This window comes from Hemitrygon akajei, chromosome 6 (genome assembly GCF_048418815.1).
Source record: "Hemitrygon akajei chromosome 6, sHemAka1.3, whole genome shotgun sequence".
NCBI classification, from domain to species: domain Eukaryota; kingdom Metazoa; phylum Chordata; class Chondrichthyes; order Myliobatiformes; family Dasyatidae; genus Hemitrygon; species Hemitrygon akajei.
The window spans coordinates 98,079,372-98,091,478 of NC_133129.1; the positions used below are offsets into that span (position 1 = coordinate 98,079,372).

The 12,107-nt window shown below is 43.0% G+C and overlaps 1 protein-coding gene and 1 long non-coding RNA gene across 4 annotated transcripts in view; one reads left to right on the forward strand and one right to left on the reverse strand.

The window, feature by feature from the left end:
- LOC140729338 (uncharacterized) overlaps window positions 1–12,107 on the forward strand; it is a 31,959-nt gene that overhangs the window by 4,858 nt on the left and 14,994 nt on the right. The gene's annotated exons all lie outside the window — the stretch shown is intronic.
- Window positions 4,135–12,107, reverse strand: part of LOC140729337 (RPA-related protein RADX-like) — a 103,063-nt gene continuing 95,090 nt past the window's right edge. For 2 of the 3 annotated variants that reach the window (XM_073048980.1, XM_073048978.1), the window contains 2 exons: window positions 10,667–10,843; window positions 6,862–7,174 (listed from right to left, as the gene is read on the reverse strand). In XM_073048980.1, the coding sequence (XP_072905081.1) occupies window positions 7,044–7,174; window positions 10,667–10,843 (308 nt within the window). In that variant the 3' untranslated portion in view covers window positions 6,862–7,043. The other variant, XM_073048979.1, reaches the window with a different exon arrangement.

Sequence of the window (12,107 nt, forward strand, 5' to 3'; positions counted from 1 at the left end):
CCTGAATATGAAAGTGACTTCTGAGGTACCAGCGTCCTGCTCTAAAGAAGCAACCATTATCACTTTTTGCCTTGTAGACAACTCCTTTGGTGTTGGTAAGCAGGCAAGAGAATGACATGATCATGGTTATTTCCATTCTCGCAGTTCCTGTCAAAACTTGTGCTTATTTTTAGCTCTTTGATGTACTGCAGAGAAAGTTATTGATCAGGCAACACTGGTGCTATGAAAAATCACAACATTGAATCCATAGCACAGACCTATTGTACACTGAGATTGTAAACTGATCTACTCTTGGCATTTTCCCTAAATTGCAGTCCTGAGAGAGGTTGCTGAAGAGGTAACGGATGCATCTTTGAAGAATCACTTGATTTTGGCATGGTCCCAGAAGACTGGAAGATTGCTAATGTCATTCCACTCTTTAAGAAGGGAGGAAGGCAAAAGAAAGGAAATTATAGGCCAGTTAGCCTAACCTCAGTGGTTGGGAATGTGTTGGAGTCTATTATTCAGGATGAGGTTTCAGGGTACTTGGAGACTAATGATAAAACAAGTCAAAGTCAGCATTGTTTTTGTAAAGGGTAATCTTGCCTGACAAATCTATTGGAGTTCTTTGAGGAAGCAACAAGCAGGGTGGACAAAGCAGAGGCAGTAGATTTCATTTACTTGGGATTTTCAGAAGGCTTTTGATAAGGTGCCACACAAGGCTGCTTTACAAAATAAAATCGTATGAAGTTACAGGATACTGGCATGGATAGGGGAATGGCTGACAGGAGGCAGCAAGTGGGAATAAAAGGGGTCTTTTCTGGTTGACTGCTGGTGGCTAGTGGTGTTCCTCAGGGGTCAGTATTGGGACCGTTGCTTTTCATACTGTTTGTCAATGATTTAGATAACGGAATTGATGGCTGTGGCAAAGTTTGCAGATGATACAAAGATAGGCGGAGGGGTAAGTAATGCTGAGGAAGCAATGCAATTGCAGCAGGACTAAGGCAAATTGGAAGAATGGGCAAAAAAGTGGCAGATAGAATACGGTGTTGGAAAATGTATAAGGAACAATAGTGTGCACTATTACCTAAATGGGTAGAAGGTTCAAACATCAGAGGTGCAGAGAAACTTGGGAGTCATCGTGCAAGACTCTTGGAAGGTTAATTTACAGGTTGTGTCTGTGGTAAAGAGGGCAAATGCAATGTTGCCATTTATTTCAAGAGGAATTATATATAAAAGCAAGGAGATAATGCTGAGCCTTTATAAGACACTAGTCAGGCCACACTTATTGTCACATTTTGGATGTGTTATTGGAGTCAGTCCAGATGAGGTTCACAAGGATGATTCTGGGAATGAACAGGTTAACATACGAGGAGTGTACTCGCTGGAATTTAGAAAAATATGCGGGGATCTCATTGAAACCTATTGAATTTGAAAGGTGGATGTAGAGGATGTAGAGAGGATATTTCCTATGGTGGGGGTATCCAGAACTAGAGGGCACAGCCTCAAAATTGAGGGATGACCCTTTAGAACTTTTTTTAGCCAGAGCATAGTAAATTTGTGGAATGCTCTGCCACAGTCTGTGCTGGAGGCCAAGTCTGTGGGTATGCTTAAGGTGGATGTTGATAATTTAATGATTGGTCAAGGCATTAAAGGATATGGTGAAGAAGGCAGTATGGGGATGAGTGGGATCTGGGATCAGCCATAATAGAATGGGGGAAGCACACTGAACACTGGAGTAACAAACATTTACCTGTTGTCGTAGGCTCAATATTCATGTGGGCGTTCCTGTTGAGCTCCCCCCAAAATAACCAAATACAGAGCAAACAAGCTGAACAAGGTGCTTAAGCTAGAAGTGGGCAATACACACAAAATATTGGAGGGACTCAGTGTCCGAGTGTGTGTGAGAGCTGTATACTGGGAGGTACATTGTGTTTGTAATGGCTTCTGTACAACCGAGTTGGCGAGACCCAGGACAGCAAAACATTGAAATACATGGGCTTCCAGATAATGTAGTCACTGTTAATTGCTCCTGGTGTTGAGGTACATGATAGTTGATGGGAATATGGTACGAGTAAAATGATATTTGTGTAAATGGGTTGTTGATGTGGCCTCTGCTTCCATGCTGTAAATCTGGCACTAATCAGTAAAATTACCTGGGTGACATCTCCCCAATAGGCACATCCACAATACAGTCGCTGCAGGCCTGAGCTCTCCAAAAATGATTTTAACATTCAATTGGAGACAATAAAACCAGCAAAAAAAGGGATGTCTGACAGCAGTTCCTGCACTGTGGGAATTGCAATATGTAACGTCAACAGAAAGGGGAGTATTGGTAAGAGATGTTACAGATGGAGAATTCCAATTGAGGAAAGACTTTAGTTCAATTGTTTCTGAAAGTTTGGAGACAAAAGAGAGGTTTAATCTTGATGCCTAACTCATGAAATTGAGGAAAGATGAAAAGGGAGGCCAGTGACTTTGAGGAAGTAACTTAGGGAATGATTAAAGAGAAATTAACATTTTTTTTCCACCCATTGAGTAGCAGGGTCCGACAGAAAGCCTAACACTTTAAAAAAAAAAATCCCCATATATACAGTGCCTATAAAAAGTATCCACTCCCTTTGCAAGTTTTAATGTTTTACAACATTGAATCACAGTGGATCTAATTTGGCTTTTTTTGATACTGATCAACAGAAAAAGACTCTTCCATGTCAAAGTAAAATCTCTAAAGTGATCTAAATTAATTATACAAAATTAATATTATATTAATATTATTTTATAAATTATTATTATACAAAATAATTGATTGCATAAGTATTCACCCCCTCTCATATGACACCTCAAATCATCGCTTGTGCAGGTAATTGGTTTTAAAAGTCACATAATTAGTTAAATGGGAATCTGGGAGACCTATGTTCTGTCAATGTGCTTCAAGTTATTGTATTCAAGATACACCTGTATCTGGAAAGTCCAACTGCTGGTGAGTCAGTATCCTGGCAAAAACTACATCACGAAGACAAAAGAACACTCCAAGCAACTCTGCGAAAAGATTATTGAAAAGCACAAGTTGGAGATGATACAAGAAAATTTCCAGGTCACTGAATATCCCTTATTCCTTGTTAAATCAATCATCAAGAAATGGGGAAAAAAATGGTACAGCTGTAAATCTGCCTAGAGCAGGCTGTCCTCAAAAACTGAGTGGCCATGCAAGATGGTGACTAGTGAGGGAGGTCACCAAGAGACCTATGACAACTGTGGAGGAGTTACAAGCTTCAGTGGCTGAGATGGGGGAGACTGTGCATACAACTATTACCCGGGTGTTTCATCAGTGGCAGCTTTATAGAAGAATGGCTAAGAGAAAGCCACTGTCGGAAAAAAAATGCACATGAAATCTCGGCTAGAGTTTGCCAGAAGGCACGTGGGAAACTCTGAAGTCAGCTGGAACAAGATTCTATGGTCTAATGAAACCAAAATTGAGCCTTTTAGCCATCAGACTAAACACTATGTTTGGCATATGCCAAGCTCTACACATCATCAAAAACACCCCATCCTTGCCATGAAGCATGGTGGCAGCTGAATTGTGTTGTGGGGATGCAGCAGGCCCTGGAAAACTTGTGAAGGTAGAGGGTAAAATGAATGCAGCAAAATACAGGGAAATAATGGAAGAAAACTTGATGCAGTCTGCAAGAGAACTGCACCTTGGAAGAAGATTTGTTTTCCAGCAAGGTAACAACCCCAAGCATAAATCCAAAGCTACATAGGAATAAAAACAACAAAGTTAATGTACTGGAATGGCCAAGTCAGAGTCCAGACCTCAATCCAATTGAGAATTTGTGGTTCACTCATGATCCCCATGCAATCTGACAGAGCTTGAACAGTTTTGTAAAGAACAGGGAATAATTGCAGTGTCCAAATGAGCAAAGCTGATAGAGACCTATCCACACAGACTCAAGGCTGTAATTGCCATGAAAAGTGCATCTACTAAATACTGCCTTGAAGGGGTAAGTAATTACACAGTCATTTTGTGTTTAATAATAGTAATAAATTTAGACCGATTTGTAGAAATTTTTCACTTTGACTGTTAATCAGTGTAAAAAAAAAAGCCATATTAAATCCACTGTGATTCAATGTTGTAAAACATGAAAACTTACAATGGGAGGAGTGAATACTTTTTATAGGCACTGTAAGTATTTGAGTTGTGATCTACAGCTGTTGAGAAGTGGGCCCTTACTCAATGGGAGATTGTTTGTCCAAATTTCCTAAATTTGAGCTAAACATGTTTTAATGTACAACTGTTCTGTCCCATTCTTGCTCCCTGCCAAACTTCAGAGAGATTAAACTTTCTTTTCATATAATTTTCCTTTCCTAAATTGCCTCTAGAATACAAAGAATAAATAGATAAATATCAAGTTCACATTTACCATCAAACTCAAAACTTTTCCATGAAGGCAAATTCATATAGTGTCCACTTTATTAGGCACCTCACGTACCTTAAAAAAGAAGTTGCCATGGAAGTATGTTCATGGTTTTTACTCTGTGGCTATCCACGTTCCAGGTTGTCTGTTCAGAGATGCTCTTCTGCACACCACTGTTGTACCAAATGGTTATTTGAGTTACTATCATCTTCCTGTCACCTTGAACCAGTCTGGCCATTCTCCTCTGACTTCTCTCATTAACTAGGCTTTTTTGTCCACAGAACTGCAGCTCACTGGATTTTTTTTTTGTTTCTTGTATGTATCATTGCTGATAAACTCCAGAAACTGTTGTGCATGGAAATCCCATGAGAGCAGCAGTTTCTGAAATACTTAAACCACCCTGACTGGCACCAACAATTATTTTGTGGTCAAAATCACATAGATCACATTTCTTTCCCATTCTGATATTCGGTCTGAACAAGTGAACCTCTTTGACCATGTCTGTGTGCTTTAATGCATTGAGTTGCTGCCACCTGATTGTAGCTCGAGTTTTGTTGAGTAGCTCAGCTGCACCTGCAATAAGTGGTGCTCAGAGGCCAACCATTTTAATTCCTATCCCCAGTCCCATTCTGACATGTTGGCCCATAACCACCCCTTCTGCCAGTGTAAGGCTGACCTCAGGTTGGAAGAGCAACACCTCATATTCGGACTGGGTAGCCTCCAACCTGATGGCATGATCATCAATTTCTTCAACTTCTAGTAATTTTTTCCCTCCCCTTCCCTCTTATTCAATTCCTCACTCTAGCCTCTTTCCCCTGATCAGTCTCCTCCTCCTTTCTTCCAAGGTCCATTCTCTCCTATCAGATTTCTCTTTCTTCAGCCCTTTGCCTTTGCCATCTAACATTCTCCAAGCTTCTTATTTCATTCCCCTACCCACCCACCTGGCTTCACCTATTACCTTCCAGCTTGTCCTCCTTCTCCCTACCCCCCATCTTATTCTGGCATCTCCCCCCTTCCTTTCCAGCCCTGATGAATTCTCTCTGCCTGAAATGTCAACAGTTTATATATTTCCATAGATGATGCCTGACCTGCTGAGTTCCTCAATGACTTCCACAGAATCTCTTGTGTTCACGAAAATGTTGCTCAAACTGAAAGCCTTGTGTCATAAGGAAAAGCTGAATAAACTGGGATATGGACCAAATACAGGTAAATGGGACTAGCTCAGGAGGGGACGTTGGTTGGTAGGCCATATAACTATGTCAATGTGTGTCTTCCCAGTTTACCATGGGAAACTTGGTAGGAATATGTTGTGCACAGTAGTTCCATACAGCAGCCTTAGGTTCACAGACTCCCAAAAATACTAGAGGAACTTAGCATGTTAGGCAGCACCTGTGGAAGGAATTCTACAGTTGAAATGTTAGGTCTCGCCCCCTTCAGAGATATAAAGAGGTGGGAATAACAGAAGAGGTTGGGAGGTGATAGGTAAATGTTGTAAATGGTAGAATCTGACAGGAGAGGAAGCTGAGGCAAGCAACCAAGTGAGGGAGATGGGGAGGGCAGATGAAATGGGTGAAGGAGGGAAAGAAATGAGGTAATGTTGGCATGGGAGAGAGGTGGAGTGGGTTACCTGAAATTGGAGAACTTAAGTGTTTGGTTGTACAATATCCAGATAGAATTTGAGGTGCTGTTCCTTTAGTGCTCACCCTAGCAGTGGAGGAGGCTGAGAACAATTAGGTCAGTATGTGGATGGGGTTTCCTCCTCATCTCTATTTCCAGCAGTCCTGACAAGTTTGTATACTGTGCATGGGTGGAATGTGGAAGGTCTGGTATTGCAATGGGATACTCCTCAACTTCTAGCTGCACTTCAGTTCTGCACTCCTGATTTTTGGGAGGGGAAGACCTGGTCAAGAACAATGCCCCCCCCCCCCCCCCCAAGTCAGTCAACAACTGGGCCAGGGGAAAGTAGGTATTCACTGGTACAGGGGATAGTGGGGATTCCTGTCCTACTTGTTTACCTCTCTGCAGATTGGAGAGGAACAGAACCATCTATTGTGATCAGTGGGCACTGCAGAGGCTGTGCTATGTCCAGGTTACTACAGTCATTTTAATTTTGCCCTTGAAACAAAATCCACACAAAACAGAAGTCTTGGAATAAAGGTCAAAAACTGATCAGATATAGAAAAACCTTTCTGTATCATTACACAATTGTGGTACTAATGCAATGCTGTGATGGTCCCACTCTGAGTACTAATGCAATGCTGTGATGGGAGCAGGTGTGCCCATCCCTGTGTAATGCTCCCATGGGCAAATATAGTAAGGGTAACCTGCACTGACTCTGCAGTGGTGACCTCAGCCACCACATCTCCCTTTACGGCCAATGGTGCTGATTCATCTGTACAGTAGGACCCACCGCAGCTAGGGTACCTGTGCTTGCTGGCTGATTTCCTGAGCACAACTTCTGTAACAAAAAAAATCTTTAATGATGACAGTGATACAGTTCCACAGGAACAAAAACACATTTTTCTCTTTTCATAAAAGCAGAACGAAAGGTGCATAAAAAGAATTTTAAATAATGCAGTAAGTCATAACTGTATTCATTGTGATACCGCTGGCATTAAGGAGGGGGAGAAATAGAAAAGACCTAACTGGTCAGAGAGCGTGGTGTTGGACATAGGCACGATTGAGAGCAACTTCAACTCGGACGCCTCCTTGGCTGCAGATATCGAGGACAAAGATGAAAAGCATCTTCTCCAGGCCGGCCACAGGTCTGAGAATGTCACCTGTCAAAGTGCAAATGAAGAATTTGGACTTCAAATAAAAACTGTCAAGACTCCTTTCCACTTGATGTGTCATTTGGATTTTACAAAGTGTTCCCTGAATTAAGAACTTAAAGACTCTCACCAGAAACTTCACATACTACCCTCTGGCAATTTAGCCAGTCTTGCTTTTGTGCAAATTACTTTGTTTTCTACCTGGGTATGTTGAAGCCAAATGTACACTCTGGCAACAATAACCTGTATTTTATACCGAACCTTTACTCTGTTTGAGCGTTTGCAAATCCACACAAGGAAATAGGAGCGCAGGTGATCAGGTTTTACGGATCATCCCAAAGGAGGAGAAGGTGCAGACAATTAGGGAGGGGTTGCCTGGGTTGAGTCATTTTGTGTCTAGGCTAACAAACCTGGAATTGTTAAACTTGGGGGCGGTTGAGAAGCCAGAACAGGAGTGGTGTTGGAATTAGAAAATGGGGTATTCCTAGTGAAATTGAAAACTGGAGATTTCTTTAATTTTTTTACCTTTCTGGGATGGGAGACAGTACAAATTAGTCAATACAGCCAGTAAAGTAGAACAGCTAGCATGCTTGGGATTTTGGTGCCAGACCATTGGATGGTACTCCCTATTAATACATCAATATACTTTGCCCTGCATCTAGTAACATTGAAATCAATATTATAATAACTCTTCTAGCTGAACTGGGGCCTCAGAATGTGTGTAGACAGGGATCAAGGGAACCATGACTCTGAGCTGAAATTCTGGCACCAATGACCCATTTTCTAGTCTTCAATTACCCGCCCCCCCGAACTCCCCAGACACCCTGCTCTGGATCGTTTGTTTCATTGCCAACTGCCAATGAGACATTGACTTGACTTCACTACTCCTCTAATTCCAACCTGACTCAGTTTTATCCCCCCCACACCCCGGTTCAGTCGCTCTTGATCTTTTCAATGAATTCAAGTTCCCTGGTTCACTAAGGATGTCCAGTCCTTATACACCTTCACCCACCACGAAGACCTCAAAGCTTTCTGTTTCTTTCTGGACACCAGACCCAACCAGCGCCCCTCCACCACCACTCACCTCAGTCTAGCAGAACTTATCCTCACTCTCAATAATTTTTCCTTTGGTTCCTCCCACTTTGTTCAAACAAAAGGTGTAGCCGTGGACATTCGCGTGGGTCCCAGCTATGCCTGCCTGTTTCTTGGCTATGTGGAACAGTCTATGTTCAAAGCCTACACTGGTGTCACTCCCCCACTTTTCCTACACTACATCAACAACTGCATTGGTGCTGCTTCCTGCACCCATGCTGAGCTCTTCAATTTCAAGTTTGCCTCCAACTTCCGCCCTGCCCTCAAATTTACCTGGTCCATTTCTGACACCTCCCCTTTCTCAATCTCTCTCTCTCTCTCTTCCCCACCCCCCCACCCCCTGCCCTATCTCTGGAGACAGCTTATCTGCTGATGTCTATTTTAAACCCACTTTGACTCACACAGCTACCTGGACTATACCTCTTTCCACCCTGTTGCTTGTAAAGACGCCTTCCCCTTCTCTCAATTCCTCTGCCTCCACCACATCGCTCTCAGGATGAGGCTTTTCATTCCAGAATGAAGGAGATGACTTTCTTCAAAGAAAGGGGCCTCCATTCCTGCATCATCAATGCTGCCCTCAACTACATCTCTTCCATTTCATACATGTCTACCCTCACCCCATCCTCCCACCACCCTACCAGGGATAGGGTTCCTCTTGTCCTCACCTACCACCCTACCAGCCTTTCTGTCCAGCACATAAATCTCCATAACTTCTGCCACCTCTAATGGCATCCCACCTCCAAACACATCTTTCCCTTCCTCCCACTTTCAGCGTTCCACAGAGATCAGAATCAGAATCAGACTTTAATCGCCAAGTACCTATGCGCATACAAGGAATTTACTTCCGGCAGATGTTGTTTCTCTGCTCATAACAATAATAATGATAAATATAAATGAAAAAATAGATTATACATACAAGTAGTGCAATCCAAGTAATAGTTAGCCGACAGTTAACTCCCTAACAGATCACTCCCTAAGTGACTCCCATGTCTATTCATCCATCCCCACTGATCTCCCTCCTGGCACTTAAAATTGCAAGTGGAACAAGTGCTTCATCTGCCCCTACACCTCCTCCCTTACTACCATTCAGGGCCCTAAACAGTCCTTCTAGGTGAGGCAACACTTCACTTGAGAGTCTGCTGGGATCATCTACCGTATCTGGAGCTCCCATTGTGGCCTCCTGTGTATTGGTGAAACCCGACATAGATTGGGAGACTGCCTCATCGAGCACCTTTGCTCCATCTGCCAGAAAAAGCAGGATCTCCCAGTGGCCACCCATTTGAATTCCACTTCCCAATCCCATACTGACATGTCAGTCTGTGGTGTCCTCTACTGTCACGGTGAGGCCACACTCAGGTTGGAGGAGCAACACCTTATATTCTGTCTAGGTTGCCTCCAACCTGATGGCATGAATATCAATTTATCGAACTTCTGGTATACCTCTCTCCCTCCCCCCCCCCCCCACCCCTTTCACCATACTCCATCCCCTTCTCCCTCAATCACTTTATCATCTTGCTTGCCCATTGCCTCCCTCTGGTGCTCCTCACCTCTTTTCTTTCTTTCATGGCCTTCTGTCCACTCCAATTCAATTCCACCTTCCCCAGCCCTGTATCTCTCTACTAATCAATTTCCCAGCTCTTCATCCTTTGCCCATCTAGGTTTCACCCATCACCTTATGCTTCTTTCTCCCTTCCCCCCACCTTCTAACTCTGACTCCTCATTGTTTTTTTTCTAGTCCTGCTGAAGGGCCTCAGCTTGAAATGTCGACTGTACTCTTTTTAATTGATGCTGAATTCCTCCGGCATTTTGTGTGTGTTGCTTAAACTGAACTGCAGTCTGCTTGGTAAGTCAATGCAACAAACAGCGCAAGGCTGCCCTCGTCTGGTCACAAAGTACAGTGGCAAATATCAGACCTCCTGCTGCTCTCAGTTCGAGTTGTAACTGTATAGACTCGGTTGCCTCAGGAAAAAAACACTACCACCACAGAAAACTACAAGATTATTCAGTTGCCCAGACTGACGCACAGAAGAATTTTGCATCTGCAGGCGCATCTGAAAGTCAGGACCAGTAACTAAAAATGACAAACAAACTTGGCAAATTCATAAATTTGGAGGAGGAAGAAACGAAAAGCTTAGTTGTACAGGATTTTTGAGGCAAATATTGGAGGGGGATTTCAGGGGAAAGGACAGAGGAGTAGGAGGATACAGTGATGGAGAAAGATGAAAAGAGGGAGGAGTCTCACAGAGCAGAAACTCCATGCAAACTCTCATTTCTGTGTGGTTAATTTTCTTAATGTTCTTAGCTCCCAAATGTAGGGACTGGGACAAAGTTTTGGTGAGTAGTTGGGGTTGTATTTAAGAAGGGTAAGTGCTTCCTGAAAGGAAGATGAGAGCTGGAGGAAAAATTTACCTGGAGGCTGCGAGGAGCTCTCTTCACTGTCTGTGTCGATACATCCAGACGGTATCCCTCCATGAGCTAAAGCAGAGATAAGAGTTTTGTCATGCTTGGCACTGCACATGTCTTGGTGGTCTAATCCGGGAACGGTGGAGAGAAAGACCGCATCTAAAGACAGCTCTCGATTTAGTCCTGGAAGGTGATAGAAAGAAAAAAAAGCCATGAGATTTCTATTCAGCTTTCCAATTCCTCATTTCATGTTGTCTTAAGATAAGAATCTGCCTGTTGACAAGATTCTACAGGGGATCTGAGTAGGGTTCCCCATAGGAAAGATACAGAGATTGGCTCAGTTACTGTTTTCTCGATCCTTCAGTGAGAGCATCAGGAACTGTTGGGATGGTGATTATGTCCCTACAGTTAAAATGTCTTCCAGCACGTACCCAGTAAATGAAATCTGTAGAGCTGCTCCAAGGTACTAGAAAAAGTTAACTGTCTGTCCAAACAGTTTGACAAATAGACCTGACTCACTTGTTCAACAACTGAACTATTCAGATAGGCACCATCCAATGATGTGAACCGAGGGAAAAACATCAGATAGCAGGGAAGCGAGCTACCCTGAACTGAATGACTTCACCCCAGAGTACTGGGGAATTCATAGAGAAAGCCATCATGTAAAGGCCTCTTGGTCCCTGAAGCCTGCCTGCCATTCAGTATCATCATAGCTGACGTATTCTAGACCATTGCTCATGTGCCAGTTGCTACAGTCCTAAATTCCCCAATCTTTCAAAATGATGACTTCTTTAAATACCTGAAAGGTCCAGCTTCTACAACCATCTGGGACAGAGAATTCCAGAGATTCACCTCCTAATCTCATAAAACAATGAACAGCACAGCAAAGGCCCTTTGGCCCATGATGTTGTACCAACCTGTATAAACCATAATCAATCTAAATCTACCCTCCTACAAAGCCCATAACCCTCCATTTTTTTATATCCCTATGCCTATCTAAAAGGCTCTTAATGTTATAGCCTCTACAACCAGTCATGGTGGTGTGATCCAGGCACTCACCACTCTAAAAAAAAACACCTTCCTGATGTTTCCCCTAAACTTACCTCCATACAGCTTAAACAGATATCCTCCGGTATTAGCCTTTGCACCCAGGGAAAATGGTGCTGGCTGTCCATTCTATCTATGCTTCTCCTAATCTTATACACCTCTATTAAGTTTCCTATCAGCCTCCTTCACTCCAAAAAATCCCTAGCTCGCTCAACCTTTACTTATAAGACATGTTCTCTAATTCAGGCAACATCATTTGAAAATCTCTTAAGCACCATCTTTAGAAGCCTTAGAGCTTCCACATCCTTCCTATTATGAGGCAATCAGAACTTAGCACAATACTCTAAATGAGGTCCAACCAAAGTTTTATAGATCTGTAACATTACCTCGCGCCTGTTGA